Source organism: Pholcus phalangioides, unplaced genomic scaffold (assembly GCF_987345545.1).
Source record: "Pholcus phalangioides strain wild (caught in Gottingen) unplaced genomic scaffold, Ppha-v1.0 ptg000020l_1, whole genome shotgun sequence".
NCBI classification, from domain to species: domain Eukaryota; kingdom Metazoa; phylum Arthropoda; class Arachnida; order Araneae; family Pholcidae; genus Pholcus; species Pholcus phalangioides.
In genome coordinates, this window is record NW_028301613.1 from 12,387,187 (window position 1) to 12,405,863 (window position 18,677).

At 42.1% G+C, this 18,677-nt stretch overlaps 1 protein-coding gene across 1 annotated transcript; it reads left to right on the forward strand.

Annotated features, from left to right (window-relative positions):
• The first annotated feature begins 3,995 nt into the window (after positions 1–3,995).
• On the forward strand, positions 3,996–13,490 carry LOC149070984 (uncharacterized). Its single transcript, XM_089248409.1, has 3 exons — positions 3,996–4,271; positions 11,304–11,450; positions 12,778–13,490. The coding sequence occupies exons 1-3, from the start codon at positions 4,181–4,183 to the stop codon at positions 13,146–13,148; spliced, it is 609 nt and encodes a 202-aa protein (XP_089104535.1). The 5' UTR covers positions 3,996–4,180; the 3' UTR covers positions 13,149–13,490.
• The last annotated feature ends 5,187 nt before the right edge of the window (positions 13,491–18,677 follow it).

Below are 18,677 nucleotides of genomic sequence, written 5' to 3' on the forward strand. Positions count from 1 at the left end.
AAAAACTTTCGTACGGTAGCGGAGAGTGATGTCATGCTTGTACAAACACACTCACCTACACCCATAGGCGGAGACAGACTTGGAAGTCTGGGGGGGGGGGGCACGATGATGATGATGATGTCAATTCATATATGCATATATACATTAAATCAGTCAACTTCACCACGCCGCCCCCATATCTCCGTCCATGCTTACACCTAGTGATATTTGGCGGGAATTGGTAATATTTAGCCAGAATTAGTAATATTTGGTGAGAATTGGCGATAATGGATGATATTTGACAAAAATTGGTAATATTTGCCGAGTGTTGGTGATATTTGGCCAGAATTATAAATATTTGGCGAGAATTGGTGATATTTAGTTATTATGGGTGATGTTTGGCGATAATTAGTAGTATTTGTTTAAAAAGCAATTTTCGTCATAGTTTTTTTCCCTCAAAAGACAAGGCGATGTTTTTCATGGAGTTCGCGAAGAGACGCCATTTGAGATTCTCGTTAGGAGCGAAGTTTTGGTGATATTTGGTAGGTGGCGGTAATACTTATGATGAAAATGGGTGATATTTTGCGAAAATTGGTAGCACTTGATAAAACTCGGGTACGTATACGGGTGGGGGGGGGGAGCAATCATCCCTCCCAGGAGCCAGAAATACAATGGAAGACATGAATTGTCCGTCGGTGAATTGTTTGTCAACGAATTTTCCTAGCTGTGGATTTTCCAATAGGTGAATTTCGTGACGGTAAACTTGTCGGCGAATTTTTCCATCGGTGAAAATTGTTTGTCGATGAATTTTCCTATCAGTAAACTGCGCGGCGATGAATTGTTTTCGGTGAATTTTCCGTAAATCCCTCTCCTGACTATGCTTGGGGTGGGGCCCACGCGTTAAAACGGCCCAGATTGTACGATAATTGAAACTAATGTGCTTGCCTGGGTCATCTTTCACAATATTGCATCTCGAGCCACCCCCGCGTCTCACGCTTCAGCATCTGCGTGGTACTTAACTGCGTTTTAAACTATTAGGAAAACCATGTTCACACACACGCGCGTCTATAATTGTAGATAATTCGGGGCCACCACCGTCGACGACGGCGATTCCAAGAACCCACCGAATGGTTTCCTTGAAACACTATCCGATCTTTCTGTCTTGAGGGATGAAGGAGGGCACACCCATCGCAAATGATGTCTTTCTTTCTGCTAATACCTAAATGACAACACGGGGACGCGACACAGATCCGTTTCCATCGCGCCATGTAATCCGAGTACGCACTAATCCTAGAGATGTCGCGACGTTTCCGAAAATGAGATCTTGACCAGCTGCGTCTTGTGACAGCCCTATTTATATTACTAGCTCTTCTTCTTCTTCTTCTTGTCACTGTCGTTGAATGTGATATCTATTGAGCAATAGAAGAATATATATTTTCTTTTCTCAGAGACAAGGCGATGTCTTTCATGGCGTTCGAAGAGACGCCGTCTGAGATTCTCGTTAGGAGCGATATTTTGGTCTTCAATGTCACGACACCGTCGACATCGTCTTTCTCCTTCCCCTCCTTTTAAGCAGGAGTCGGAATCAGCGCTCAAATGATTACATGAGGACAGCGATGTCTCAACCCGTGGCCCGCTGGCAAAATGTGTACCTCGGAGTAATCTGATGTGGTCCGCGACCTCCAACCCAATTATGTAAAATTGAATTCAGAGGCATTTCTATAGATCGTTATCAGATCACTTAGGGCGGTATTCACCGACATGGTTTAAACTACAGTCACAATTTTTTGATAAGAGATCGTCACGGATTGGTTAAATTCAGGTTTTTAACCAAACTGTTTATGTCTTATCCAAAAATTTTGACTACAGTTTAAACCATGTCGGTGAATACGGGCCTTAAGGGAGCCGCGGCACATTTACAGACCATTTCAGTGACACGCGGTGCAGTTCCACATGACTCAAGTGACCAGCGACATATTTACGTTCTACATACCCGCGTGCCCAGGGCCCATTTTCATGTCTCTTAAGAGCCCCTCTAAACATTAATGAGTGGTCAAAGTAAGTGAAAGGGTGAATATACTCCCCCCCCTCCTCGGTCCAGGCAGAGTGCCAAACTAGCACCAGCTATAGTGAATATGAACAAAAACTATTTATTCTTAAGCTTCAACAGAGTAAAACAAACCCCCCCCCCTACACATTCTGTTAGGTGATCAGCAGCACAGAAATGCAAATGCTACAAGTCACTTTTTTAAAATTTCCCGATGGCAAATTTGTAAATAGTATTTTGCTAACAATGCGATGCGCCGTGGAATTTTGATACATTCAATTTGCCTCCGCTGTTTCCTCATGAACTGAAACTTAAAGATGAAACTTTGACACCTTTTCCAAAAGTTTAACGTACGAGACACTCCGGTATGCGAACAACTCAATTTTTTTGGGGAAAGTGACCTGCAACATTTTGTCATCTGAACACAGATTTATAGATCACTTAAGTAATCCGCGACGCAGTTCCAGAGCTCATAAGTGACCAGTGGCTCGCGACTCGCTTCCAAACCAATGAAGTGGCGACTGATTTGATTTCTAACTGCACTACGGGGTTCGTCAAAAGCTCTTTGAAACAATAAAAAATAACAAATGATCATTTTTGTCGCATCACGGTCATTTTATGTACACGAGGGCTAATTAGACCGGGACCTACAATTTACTGCCGATTCCGAACGGCAGGTTTGTTTTTTATACTCATTGCGGGGTCGGTGCGCTAACCCCTTGATGGGGGACTCCCTGTGGTAGCAATTTTTTGTGCGGTCATGTCACCGTTTCTGTTGTACCTCTGTGTCAGGAAAGTTTTCTGACAAGGACGAACCGGGTATCGAACTCCTCTAACATCCTTTGGTACTTTAGGAGAGTATCTTATCGACCTGGGATACCGCGCCCCAATAACAAACGATGATAAAAAATTGTGGTTTGCACAAATGTGATGAAGCGATTGTTTTTTGGATGCTCTTCCTTTCTTTCCAACCGAGCACAACTCACACACAAGTTAGTCAACTGTCTCGTGTGTCACCCCCAGTGCTGCTATCTATATTTCAACTTAGCAGTGAAGTGTAATGATTTGTATTTGTACCGCTCCTTTCTTTGGCGAGACTTTTCAATGTGAAGATCAGCTGGTATTTCAACCTCGAAGTTAGCAACTCGGGGGATGTGGATTCGCCACTATGACCACACGACCGTTGAGCGGTCCAACCTCTCTCTTATCCCGTTCGTACAAGCCAAAAATTTTCTCAGGACATCTATTTTTACAAAATATTTGCTTTCAGAACAATCTCTGAAAGCCAATAGATTTTGATGCAATAGAAAAGAGGTATCGCGGAAAGTTCTTCTCCTGCAAAACAACAAAACAGAATTCCAGAACAAGACACTACACACAACAAACACATTCCCAGAATCCTCGATGAAATTTCACCAACAATCAATCTCCTGTCGCAAAAGAACTTTTCGGATCAATAACAAACAACGCGGGATCGGATCGCTATCAAAAGCACACGTTCCTTTAGCTCTATCTCTCGGGAAGGTGAGTTGCTTATTCTGTCTATCGACTCGACTAGACCACGTTTTGGCAAACGTCGGCGAATCGTAGGTCGGAATCGATACTTGACCCCTTCTGTCATCGGGACGCGTGAGCGAGCGACTTACGAACCGCTTACTCGATCGGAAATTCATTCATGAAAAACACGAACACCAATAAAATCTGCTTATACCTTACACGATGTTGGCAATCGAAACCAATAAATACATAACAGGTTGTTTTTCTCAACAGTTTTAACAGTTGTTTTTGAAAACAAAATATTTTCTTCAATGTTTCAAAAGAGAAATATTTCCGAAAAGAAAACACCCATCAGCGAAATTAAAATAAAACTCGAGAGATAAGGCGGGGGAAAAAAAGAAAAACAATCGACGCCAGATGGCGCTGACAGAAGTAAATAATAAAAAAGGTGGTGGGAAATGACTGTGATCTGATTGGCTGTGAAGGACGCGGTCTTCATAGTCGGATTGTTTATTGTTTTGTTTGTGTGCGTTCGGGAGATCGAAACTAAAGGAGCAGCGCGGGATCGGATCATATGTGAGATAGGCGTTCGTTCATTGCGGATGATCGTTCTTCTTCGTTGTTGTGGTTTGTAGAATTGTTTTTGATAAATCGACGATGTTTGTGTGGGTGTTGATGGTGGCATTCGTGGGAGTCATGTCTTCGGATGATGGGTTTCATCAAAGAGTCAAGTATCGATACTTTGATGGTAAGTCTCATTGATTAATAAGTCCTTCAATCACAGTTTTTTTATTGTTTGGGAAGCAGATCCATTAACAATGGGTAGCAACAAACTTATACAACATAAAATATGATATAAAAAAAGCATATATATAATAGCAAAATAAATATGTAAAAAAAATCAAACACGTTTTGTATACAGGGTGATTCAGAAAAGATGGGAAAAAACTTTAAAAGGGGGATAGTACACACCAATACAAACAATTGCCATAAAAAAATGCATGATCTAACATGAAACGCAAATGCGCTATCGCGTTTCGAAACGGACGCTCCGCAAACGTTAAAACGGCATTCCTGTTGAAATTTATCAGGAGAAAAAGAACACCATGCATGCAAATGTAACCTGGGGAAGAAGAAGAAGAAGAAGATACCGTATGCAGATCTGTGTCACAACGAATAAAAGGCGCGGGCGCCAGCCCTGTGCAGTTATTACAGCGTGCAACCATTCTAACAGTTGAAACGTACGGGATAATGGCGCATGTTGTTAATGCTGAAAAAGCAGACATGCATTTCATTTGCGGAGCCACAAACGAAAGTACCACAGAGGCAGCATGAATGTACGGCGAGCGTTTTTGCCACAGGCGGTTGTCCAATCCGAAAACAGGTGCGCGCTTGCATCGGCAGCTGTGCGAAACGGCATCATTTCTTGTTTCCCGGTCTCATGCGATGTGACGCAGATTTGCATATGGTTTATTCTCCTTCCCCGGGTTACATTTGCATGCATGGTGTTCTTTTTCTCCTGATAAATTTCAACAGAAATGCCGTTTTAACGTTTGCTGAGCGGCCGTTTCATGTTAGGCCATGCATTCTTTGACGCCAATTGTTTGTACTGATGTGTACTATCACCTCTTAAAGTTTTTCCCATCTTTTCTGAATCACCCTGTACACGACAAAAAGAATTATATAAGTCACGGGGTGCCACACAGCCTCCTATGCTGCCCACCAAGAAGCTCCCTCCGGCCAGCAAAAAGGCGATCCGGTGGAAAATTATCTATACATACAATACGATAACATTCCTGGCTGACCATATTTCCTTCATGAAAATACGGGAAATCAGGATCCATACGGGATATCACTAGTTGTCGCAAAAAATCGTCAAATGCATGTAAGATCACCAATTACTGCCAAAAAAAAAAAAAAAAAAAAAATGTTAAATCCCAGTAACATAACCAAATACAGCCAAAAAAGTTTTCTAGGACAAAGTAAACTTGCCAATTAAAGCAAAAAATGACACTGGTCAACAATTTTAAACGTTTTTTTATAACATGAGTGAAAAAGGTTTTTTAGACTAATTTCGGGGAGCCGAATTCAAACATTAATGTAAAATATCTCCATCAGTACAGTTTTTTCTGCATGCATGATGGTCACTTTTTGGAATGCAATGAAAAACTTACACATCTTAAAATGGAGATAATTGGCGCATTCCTAATAACAAATTATATTACATTCATTGAGACGGTTATTTTATCATATCGACGGATCGTTGCGTACAGACGAATCCCGTTTTAAGGAATACCGTTATAGCGAAAATCTCGTTCTAACGAACACTTTTCTAATCCCTCAGATAAGTTTATATAATAGGAACAATGCAAAAACCTGGAATTCCTTTATAACGGAATTTCGTCATGACGAAGTGATTTCTCCGGTCTCTTGGAGTTCGTTCTAACGGGATTCAACTGTCTGAAATAGCGAAAAAAAGTTGTTTTTCTTCATACACATACACATAATATCCATAGAGTGCACATGCATACACGCAAAACGAAATTTATTCGCATTTTTCTAGTATTTTATAAAAATAACTCATTTCTTTCCCTTCTTTCAGCAAAAACAAACAGTAATCGCTCATCGTTGAAGGGTTTCACCCGCTCCCTCAATAGTTCGAATATCTTGGTGGAACCTTTTCCCTTGTTCGTCACTGACCCCTTCTAGGTTATATATGATGGGAAAATAATAAGAACATCTTCCTGGAGTCATTCAATACCCTGCTCTGTGTTCGTACAAAAATTACAATTCATTCGTACAATTCATTTATTAACACAATGCGTCATACGGATTTTGCGTTGCAAACGTTTCTTTTTCGATTAGCGATCGTATCATATCGGTTGAGAAAAAATTACATTATTTGCCTAAACTATTTTGTGGTTTGTTTACATTGGTTATTAGCATGTTATGCTTAGATCTGATGCTGTCGTGAATACACATGACTCAGGGGAAAACGTCAAAAAATTCAGTCGAGTGTCAAAGAAACATTAATTTGCAGTTGTTGCGGCTGGATACAATAAAAGGCGAACTATATATATTTTTTAAACTAACAAACAACAAACTACAATATACAAATATATAATACAATATACAAATATATAATACAATATACAAATACACAATACAATATACAAATACACAATACAATATACAAATACATAATACAGTATACAAATATATAATACAATATACAAATAAAAACATAAGTAACACAAAACACACACACATATATTACATGCACTATGTAGCCCCAAGTGTGATCCTTCCAGCAGGCTTATATGATTTTCAATGAATCTTTGTTTCCAAATGTTAAAAAATGGTAACGTTGTTTTAGTTTCGTTTTTGAATTTAAAAAACAAAAAATGAATTCGCCATGGCCGAAAAGACATTAAACAATAAGTAAAAGAATTGATAGAAATTAATTATCGGATATTTAATATAATCAATTACAGAGGAAAACGAACCTGAATTTCCGTACATAAAAAATATATTATCTAAGCGGTGTGCGGGAGGGAAAAAAGGTTGGGAACCACTGATTTAATACATAGGGATGCCTGGAAGGATGTAGCGTCCCTTGGGCCGCAATATGGTTAAATATGTTCATGTCTTGTCTTTTCCATGTGGTTTTGTTTTGTATTTGGCGTCTGTTTTTGCAAAAAAAGAAAAATGAACGGAGCAGGTCTTAAACAAGCTGTTGGTAATTTTCCTCTTTGTGGTTCCTTAAAAACCCCTACATTGCAGAGGTGAATGACAACCGTGCGGAGAGTTCTACGCGAAAACCAAATCAATCGATAGTTTCCTTATTTGAGGACTCTTTACAAGTACTTCTTTTAGTTTTGTCTCATTTAGTTTCGGAAAACTGTTCTTGTAGGTGCGACAAACCTGGGCAATATTTGTCCATATAGCCTTCCTGATATTTTCCATCAGCCCCCTTACGCATGATCTTCTTAGGAGGGGGGGGGGGTCACAAAAAGTTTGGGGAGGGGTTCACAAGGATTTTTTTCCAGATAAATTTTAGTAGTTAACCTTCCAAAAACGTTAACAGATATTGATTAAAATAGCTGATATTTTGTCTTCCGTATTTGGGCTTTTGATATTTTATTTATTTTTACCAAAAGTTAAAGAATATTTTCAATTTCTGATTAATGGTTGGGGGGGGGGGCACGCGCCCCCCATATCCCCCCCTTCCCCTAGCGTACATCTCTGAACAGTCTCAATATTTAATATTAAAACTTATTTTGGAACATTAAAGGGCACTGCGACATTAGCTCCGTTTTTTGTTTGATTAAAGGGTTGTGCATAACCATGAAGCCTGTGTTTCTCTTCCAATTAATAAAACCGTTTGCAATTAGAGATAAAATCCATGTTGCCATTCCCCAAGTTTTGGATTTCAAAAAATAGAGAAATATGATTATCTAGTATCATTTCGCACGTATAGCCTAAATATGTAAATTTTGAAAGATTCAAAATTAAATACCAAATAACAAAAACATCTACACGTGTTGGCCATTTTTAAGGTCACATCTGGAATCGGCATCCGAATATTAATTAAGAACAGCTAAATATTTCCATGTTAGAAAAAAAAAACCCGTGTAGAATGTGGTGGAATTGTCAAAGGCGTTAACTTAGATATATTATGATAATTAATCTAATCATGAATAATTACCCTAATAATTCATGAAAATATTCTTCATTTAAAAAATTATTCAAGTGGATCTCCCTGAAAATAAAGAAAAAAAACGGGACATTTTTTATGAAGAAGTTGGGACGCCCAAAATTACGGGAATGTCCCGTAAAATAAAGGGTCACCCTGTATATACAAATTTCTGGCCCGTGAGCGTCAGAAATACCGCGTATCTGACCCGCGACTGAAAAGATTGTGTATCCCCTGACAGAAGTTATCCACAAAATTCTCTCATATACAGCCCAAATAATTTCTGAACATATTATGAGCGTCTTGAGAGCGTCTCCAAAAGTAACAGCGAAAGATCACGAGTATCTTCAAAGCGTATCCGAACAGGTTGCGAGTATCTCTTGCAGGGGTTTTCCCGTAAAACTGCATCCCCTAAAAGAATTTTCTTGAAAGATCGTGTTAAAACTTTAAAAAAAAAAAAAAGATCGCGAGCTTCAAAAAGATGTTTTCTTAGAAAGATCGCTAGTGTCCGAAAAAGGGTTTCCTTAGGAAGATCACGAGCATGTTAAAAGGGTTTTTTTCTGGAAGATCGCGAGCATCTGAAAAACGGTTTCCTAAAACAAAGTTGCGAGCCTCCTCAAAATATGTGGGAATCCCTATAAATGCAGATACCCTGTAGCGAAGGTGTTGATTCCCACGCCTCCCTCCCTCCAATGAAATCCAAAATGTAATGTTTTCTTATAATTTGCGTATCATAAAAAAACTGAAGTGATAAATCACAATTTCACAGCACTAAATGCCCTTCCTGCAAATGAAAATGATCCCCCGGACTCCTCATAGAGTACTCACGGACCCCCTTGGGATCCACGAACCGCGTGTTAAACAACACTGCTCTACACCCGTGCAAATAGATGGACATCATGATAACATGACCAAATAAATTGCATTCATCTCATATAAAAGGCAATTTATATTCAAAATTCCACGATATGCTACAGTATAATCGTTCCACCTTCACTGAGAATGGGAAAGAAGAGAATGACCACCGGAATATTAATGACCGTGGTACGTGACCAGGTGTGTGTATGACGGTTTTTGTTTTTTTTTCTTGTTTAACGCGATGTTGCTGATGTCGTAACTCGTCTCGGAGCCGAGCCGAGCACAGCCATCATCAATCACTTTTTCTCTGTTTTTGAAGGTCAAGGCTATGATTCAGTCGGTCTCAAGGATGTGAAGATGCGTGTGCGTACGAATGTATTCGATCGAAGGCCATTCCGTGCACATGAGCTTCGACTCTTCTATCAAGTAATGTGATGCCCTGGTTGGGAAGTGTGAGGCCCGGAAATCTCGGATGTATAGCCCGGTAGTTCTCTGGGTTAGTTCGGAACCTGGGATATTTTAAAAATGATAAATGATGCCACGAGATAATGTAGGCCTCGTGACTCTAAATCCAGGGGTTTTTAATCTTTTGCGCTTCACGGATCCTCTGTGCCGAGAAGAGCTAGAGAGAGGAGCTCTAACAATGATTGTAGACTACAGGCTGTCCCAAAATGTTTGGACAGCGGATATATTTTCAACCATTGACTTAAGAAAAACACTTTCAATTACAACAGTTTTCAAATGACGTTTGTTTACTCAATGTGGACTTTAATGTCTGCAGAAGTTGAAAACTTGTACGTAAATGGTGTGTGGTTTCATAAGTCATCAAGATTTTCAAGTAAACATTTATTTTCTGGATATTATGCTGAGGTGAACTCGGAAAGAAAAGTAATCTTGTCTCCGCCGGGATTCGAACCCAGGCCCTCTTGCGTACCGGGTAAGAAGCATGCTACCATCTACACCACTGGAGACACGATCCTGCCTTCCTTATTTCACGCACTGTGGCGTGAGGCGCTGAAGTAGAGACATTAGTAGCCTCTCTTAACTTCAGGAAATGGGCCCCAGGTGGGACGGTTTAGAGAGAGATAGATGGCTTTTTCTCAGCCCAAGATATCAAGAAAACCTGGGGGGCCATTTCCTGAAGTTAAGAGAGGGTACTAATGTCTCTACTTCAGCGCCTCACACCACAGTGCGTGAAATAAGGAGTTCGCCGAGGCACCTTTCCGAGTTCACCTCAGCATAATATCTAGAAAATAAATGTTTCCTTGATATACACTCATGTCCATAAATTAAGGATAATTTAGAATCACACGGAAATCGAAATCTAAAGTAAAAATTTCACCTGTAGGATTATCACACACATCTGCAAGAATGATATGCAAATTTCAGGAAGCCACCAGATGATGCCAATAGTACGGCACAATGACGAGAGTGTAAGGGGGGGGGGTATATAAGGAATGGTGGCAAAGAAGTGAAATTGTTCACAAGAGTTCTGTAAGGCACTCAGTGCCATAAGTGAATAGGTATGACACAGAGGACGCATGTGGATGATTTTTTACGTGGTAGAATTATCGGCCGCCTGGAATGTGGGCGTACTCAGATGGAAGTATCCGAGGAACTTGGAATTGCCCAAGTGCCGCCTCTAGGCTTTGGCAACGATTCCAATATAGCGGAAATGTCAGTAGACGTTACAGTACAGGTCGCCCCCGAGTTACAACGCCGAATGAAGACCGGTATTTGGCAGTAACTGCCAAAAGAAGCAGACGGAGCACAGCATCCGACCTGTCTCGTCAGCCATCTGCAGCCACGGGTACCACAGTTTCAAGGCAAACCGTGTACAGACGTTTGGGAGATACGTCGTATTGGTCTATATGCTCGCAGGCCTGTTGTCGGTGAGCTGTTAGTCGGTAAATTTTCCCAGGTGTGAATTTTCCGTCGATGAACTGTTGGTTGGTGAATTTTCCAACTTTGAATTGCCCTTTACGGGACACCCTGCATCATACATATGCACCAAAGAGCAACAATCGAGACTACAGTAGAACAGATAATACAATAGATGGGTGATTTGCCGCGCCGATGCGCTGTGTTCACTGCGAACAATGAAGAGCACTGCTAAGACGACTTCACAGCCTGGTGGCTCGTCGGTGTATACGACTGGTATATTGAAATGTTTCTGTCTGTGATGTCGATATTCCATGGAAATGATTGTCAATTTTGTTGATTCAGATTATCTCAAGAGCATGGACAAGAATGAGCGGGCCTTCATCAATGGCGACCGAGGGGAGCTCCAGATGTCTGAGGGCAGCGGTGAAGTTGATGAACCCGGACATTACATGGGATCCGTCTTCACTCGGCAGCTCCCCATCCGGACAGGTGAGTTTGACGCAGATCCGCCCCCCCCCCCCCGACTAATTTTGCCACCATTTCACTATGGTCACACTTTTTATCACTCGTTCACTAAGTGACTCCGATGACTCCCATGCTTACACACACTCTCTCTAGGTCACTCTTTTGTCATTAAAATGCTTGCACACTGTTTCTGCCGCATACATGCCTTCACAATGTATGGCGTACTTACATGCTTGCTTACACTCTGGGTCACTTACATGCTTGCTTACACTCTGGGTCACTTACATGCTTGCTTACACTCTGGGTCACTTACATGCTTGCTTACACTCTGGGTCACTTACATGCTTGCTTACACTCTGGGTCACTTACATGCTTGCTTACACTCTGGGTCACTTACATGCTTGCTTACACTCTGGGTCACTTACATGCTTGCTTACACTCTGGGTCACTTACATGCTTGCTTACACTCTGGGTCACTTACATGCTTGCTTACACTCTGGGTCACTCACATGTTTTCACACTCTCTAGGTCACTCACATGTTTTCACACTCTCTAAGTCACTCACATGTTTTCACACTCTCTAGGTCAGTCACATTCTTGCACACCTTTCGAAGTCCCTCTTTTGGTAACACATTGACCTGGTCACTCTTTTGGCTATACACTAGCACGGTCCTTCTTTTGTTCACTCACATGCTTACAGACCCTCTAAGTCATTCACATGCTTGCACAATCTCCAAGTCACTCTCGGGCCTGCACATTCTCTAATTCTAAGTCACTCGCATTCTTGCACACTTTCTAGGTTACTCACATTCCTGCCCACTTTCTGGGTTACTCACATTCCTGCCCACTTTCTAGGTTACTCACATTCCTGCCCACTTTCTAGGTTACTCACATTCTTGCCCACTTTCTACGTTACTCTTTTGGTCACACCTTGACATGGCCCCTCTTTTTGCTTGTTTCTCACATGTTTACACATTCTCTAAGCCACTGGCATGCTTTCACCCTAACTAGGTCACACACATGCTGTCCTTCACATGCTTTCACCCTAACTAGGTCACATGCATGCTGTCATTCACATGCTTTCACCCTACCTAAGTCACTCCGATGCTTTCAACCTACAGAGGTCACTCTATTAATCGCTCACCGACCCGATTCTCGCTCTCTGGGCAAAGGCGTATTAATGGTTTTGTCACCTTTCTCGCATACCACCTCGCATGTCACATTCATTCCACTAATTTGCCGCCCTGGGCTATATATAGCCCGCTCGCGTACATACGCCTCTGGTGACCAATTCTATGGCTTTTATTTTTTTTCTGAATTCGTAAGCTGAAGAGTGTCCGTTCATTTGCAGGAGCCACGAGGAGCAAAGAGACGACATGCTGCATGCTCGGCCAATTAGCCGGCGACAAGGGTTACCACTGCTTCGCCAAGTTCTACGCGGCCCGCGTCCTCTCCAGGAACTACAACCGCGCCCACAACAAGAAGATCGCCGGATTGCGGCCGAGGTACGCGTCGATGCCCAGCGGACGCGATCCGGTCAAGGACTCGTCCGAGAAGCTGATGCGGACTTTCGCCCAGTGCGTCACGCACAGGGCGCTCGTCTTCCACAAGTGCTGCCACCTGACGGTGATGGAACAGAAGAGAGACGACACCGACGCGACAACCAAATCGGCCGAACTTGGTCGGGCTCGGCGACGCCTGGTCTCGAACCGAGTTCGGTGAGAGTTTGGCGAGCGGACCAGGGTTCGACGATTGGTCCACCTTCTTGCGTGGATTTTTTTTAATCAGCGGACACTGTCTCTTTGTTCGTCCCGGGGCGAAGGACGTTGGCGGACGCCGAGAAATATTGATCTTTTTTTGTGGTTGTGTTGCATGTCCCGTGTTTTTGAATCGAACTGCCGACGTGTTACGCTGCTCGAGGACGTTTGATGCCAAGTGACCAATCCAATGCCAATGACTGGAATGACACGCGTGCCTTCGAATTTCGTATCGCGTGCGATGATTGCGCAGATGAAACCATCGATTGTGACGTTCTGATTGGCTGAATAAAAGTTTACACTTTTAGTATGTATCTTTATTCGTGTGTATTTGTAACAACCTATCACGATATTCGACAAACGTCCGCATGAAGTTACGCTACACTGTGCTGCCATCTATTGAGATAGACCATAGGCCTACAATGTAGCCCCATACATGCTCAAACTCCTGACTAGAGCATGGCCCGTCGCTCTGTCTCAACGAAGAGATATAAGCAGGTGGTCAACACAGATTTGGCCCTCGAAGTCATCTGATGTGGCCCGTTAACTCAAAACTAATTTTGTAAAAAATGAATTAAGCGATACATTTGCTGATGATTTGAGTGGCCCACGGCACAGTTCCAGAGTACTTAAGCGGCCGCTGTCACGTCTCACGGATCAATTAAGTGACCTGCGGTATAAATCAGCATCATTTAAGTGAACCGCGGCACATTTCAAGATCACTTAAGTGGCTCGTGACACATCTACTGATCACTGAATGATCTACGGTGTTATTCCACATCACTTTAGTTACCCGCGGCACAGTTCCAGGTGACTCAAGCGGCCCACGGCAGATTTTCAGATCACGAAAGTTACCCACGGCACATTTAAAGATCACTTGAGTGGCCAGCGGCACAGTTACAGATCATTTAAGTGACCAGCGTCATATTTACAGCATGAGCACCCATGACGGCAGGGATGGCACTGCTCCGATACGGGGGCCCGGAACGATCATTTTTGTCTTTTCACGCTATAAATTCACTATAGTGGGGCTCGCGTGAAAAGTTTAGCGGGGGTGAGGGGACCGCGAAAGATCCCACCCAAGGGGCCCTGCTGCAGGATGTGGGGCTATCACTTAGGTGATCTGCGACACAGTTCCAGATCACTTAAGCGGCCCGCGCTGACTTTTTCACTTCACTGCGGCATAGTTGAAGATCACTCAAGTGTCCAACGGCATATTCCCGAGAATTACAAAACACTTAACTGACCAGTGCGACTGTCCCAAATCCTTTCAGTGGCCCTCCACACATTTTCAAACCAATAATGAAGTAGCTTCTCTCTCCTAAAGTTTGAGCACCCATGGCGTAGTCCGAGGAATTGATCCGGAAAAGTCCCGCAGGCCGCTTAAGTGCTCTGGAACTGTGACGCAGGTAAGCCAAATCATCTTCAAATATGCCGTGGGTCATTCAAGTGATCCGAGAAGGTGTCGAGGGTCCGAGAAAAAAATTAGGTTCGGGGTCACGGGCAACAAAAGATGATTCCGAGAGCCACATTCGACCCACGGGTTATGGGTTGAGCATGTATGGTGTAGTCGTCTCGGGCTCAAATCGACAACCATGTATATCAATTATCGACGTAAACGCTATCAAGAGCTGCTACTAAACCACACACGCACCTCGTCCACATTCCTTTACGGAACTTCTAACGAATTGGTACATGTTGGAAGGTGCGTGTCCGCGTTGTTTCTGTGTGATGATTGTTACACTGCCATCTCTTTTTAAAAATGTGAGTGAAGTGTAGTTATTGAAGATTTGTAAGTCTGTTGCTCTCCCGGAAGGCGATACATTTTTAATGGGGAGATCGGCGATATCAAGAGTTGCATGCAGCGATATTTGACGGGGCACCAATTGAAATTTCAATTGCGATCAATCTTAAATATACTTAAATAATGCCACCGATAGACGGCGCTGCAGTCAGCTAACCATATTCAGCTGAGCTTCGAACAGGTAATTTTTACGCTTGTTTGCTTTCGATAAATTAATGCACTTAAATAATGTCACGGATGTCTCAACTGAGAAATAAGTCACAGTTGCAGGGCCGCCTTCACGAACTTGAGCGGGCCCTTGAGCCCGATTCAGACAATTATTATTTTGTATCCAAATGCTGTAAATGGGTAAATTTAAAATAAAAAAACTGCAATAATTTGAGGCCCGCTTACGACTGGGTTTCGTCGGCCCACCCTTCAAGATGCTACAGCTTGTTCGTTGAAAGCAGTAGAGTTTATTTGATTTTATAGAGCAGCGTTCACCTTTTTGCAATCACGTAAAAAAATGCTCTCTTCAACCTTTTCAACACATGCGGACCTGCGAAGATGGAAGAAATAATTTGCGGACCAGCAAAAAATTAATAAATCCAGAAAATAATTTGCAGACTGGCAGAATATAAATGAATGGAAATAATAATCTGCGGATCGGGAAAACATAAATACAGTAAATAGGAAAAAGCAATTTGCGGACCAGCGAAATAGGTGATTTGTGGACCGGCAAATATAAATAAGTATAAATATAATTTGTGAAGCATCAAAATATAAATAGATAATAGGAAAATAATTTGTGTCCCGATAAAAATAAATGCATAGCAGAAAAATTTGCGGACCGACAAAAGATAAATAAATAGGACTAATAAAAAATATAATAAATAATAACAAAAGATGAATAATAACTTGCAGGCTGGTCAAAGTAAAAAGAAAATAGTTTGCGGACCGGCAGGAGAAAAACAATAACTAATAAAGTTGAATACTGTAATGACGACAAAGATAAGTAATAATTAACGAATCGGCAAAAAGTAAACAAATAGGGAAAACAATTTGCGGACCGGAAAAATAAAAACAATTGCATGCTGATTGATTTCTATGCACCACATCCGATCACCGTTCGGTATTTGTCAGCCAATCCGGAAATTCTACACCAAAATAAGAGGAAACGAAATATAGGATGCTGTGGTTCAAAATTGCGGCAAACTTGCTGGTTAATATTATCGGACTACTCTCATAGCGTTGCAGATGAACTTTGCAACCCGTGCGGAGGCCTTCTGTCTCTAGGAGGTGCAGCTTACATCCCCTACGGGACAGAGCCAATGCCAACTGTAGAAGGCCACCGCACGAAGCTCGTGACGTTACTGAAGATCATCTCACCTATAGCCATTGAATATAGCAGGCCGACTCGTGCGCCATCTTTACCCTTTTTTGTAGTATGGCTATAGGGGAGACGGCCTTCTTCAGTGACGTCACGAGCTTCGTGCGGAAGCCTTCTTCTATATGTGGTGTTGACAGATACCAGGCCATGTCTGACCATACAGTGTTTGAAAAACATGCGCCTTGAGTACCCAAATGTCATTGCGGTGTAGAATAGGTACGCAACTAGCTACTTCTTCAGTTTTTGACACCTCCGCGTACAAAAAAGAAGGAGCGGTCGAAGGGTGAACTCAGCACCCTCTAGCATGCAAAAACTCATTTAACGGATTTAAGGGTGACTCATTTGAAAATCGAATTCGCGCGAACGGAAAAGACGCGCATTTCAATAAAACTTGATGGATTCAAGTCCGACATCAATGTTTTACGGTAGCTTTTGGAAATGCGGTAGTCAGTCAAAGCTGAATGCCAGCGCCGGATATCCGCAAGCGATAAGCATCCAGGAAATCGTACCGGAATATATCGACGCTTCTCTACTATCGGTCGACCAAGGCGCTTACTTATCATACAAAGGATTTACATACTTCAGATTGAACAACGAGACGCTCTTAGGTTAAAAAATATATAAAGGATAAATTTTTGTAGTAGAGACTATGTATTATATTACGATAATTGTTACAAGACATTCGTTCACCTGCTGCCTGTAAATAGTCGTTCATTTCCCACCACCAGTTGTCAATTTTGTCTACAGCGGCAATTTCACCAATAAATCAACTTCGGTCAATCAACATCGAGGCGATTATGGCGACCAAGATTATGGCGTGGTAGAAATTGACGTGAAAATATTGTGTGCAAACATGTCATAATCGGTGTTCCTCAACCCTTTGCACCTCAGGGCAGTGTATTTTTTCTCTCTCTCTCTCTCGCCGGTCCGCAAATAATTTTTCCTGATTTCGTATTTTTGGGGCCGGTACGCAAATAGTTTTTCCTTTTTATGTAATTTTTACCGGTCAGGATTATTATTCCTCCTATTCACGTCTTTATTTCCGGTCCGGATATTATTTTTCCTGCGTTTATTGCATTTTTGCCGGTCTGAAGTGCTTCCTCCCATTTGCGACATTTTTCCACGTCCGCAAATAGTTTCGCCTACATACGTTTTCTCCCTGTCCGAAAATTATTTTTCAAATTTTCACTGGTCCCCGGAAATCATTTCTCCCAATTTCTGCCGGTCCGCAAAAATTTTCAAATATTTTTATCGGTACTCACTTGTGAAAAGTTTGAACACATTTTCCTACCTAGGCTATTCTAAGAAAGGGGGGAGGGAGATAATAATTCAAATCAAATAGAAGGGGAGCCATGGTAGGTGGCTAGGGGGAAGAGCCACAGAACTCTAGCGCCGTGTTTGTGGCTATAATGAAAATCAATTCGATAAGTAGTAAGAGGGTCACCCTTGGATGAGGGGTGAGAGACCATGAATATGAAGGGGGGGGGGTGGCATGAAAGGAATATATGATTCAAAGAGACCTACCCCTCCGCAACTAAGCTATAAAGTCCTGGAATAAACTCGTGGCTTCCTACGAACCCTTTGGAGGAGGGGGAGGGCAATATATATATCACCAAATTTTGCTTAAATATTGCAGCTTGTGAGCAAGAATGCAAGAATGCTCACAACTGCGACACAGTTGGTGATATTGCCCCTGTCCTGTGGGGTAGCCCAAAACAGTAGCGAGAGGGGTGGGGGCATTTTGAAGTGTGAGAGAATGATTGATTGAGTATAACTTGCATTATCTCAGGAAGTACCGAAGCCTTTTCAATTTTCTTAGTTCTCCAGATATCAGCGGCCCCGCGCGGGCGAGAAAATTGTGTTATTAGTCACGTGAATGATACTTTAAAGGCATAGGCGGAGATAGACTTGGAAGTCTGGGGTAGGATGCATGATGATGATGATGTCAGTTCATATATACACATATACATTAGATCTGTCCATTCCACTTTTGACACTGAGAGGGGGGGGGGCATTGTCCTCCCCCGTATCTCCGCCCATGTTTAAAGTATAATGAAATACAAATACAACGCCACAACAGGCAAAATGCACAACGAGGTGGCTGAGAAAAAGATGCCCATAAAAATACGGATGTCATACATTTCAAAAATACAGCAACCCAATTAAAAATGCAATTAGAAACATTATAAACAATATATATACACATGATAAAATATTATACAATGCCCATAAAGAATACTTATGGTTGCCTTTTTTCTAAGAATGGACAGAGCTTCTCGATTTACCCCAACATGTTTATCGTATTTCTTTTTGAACGTGTC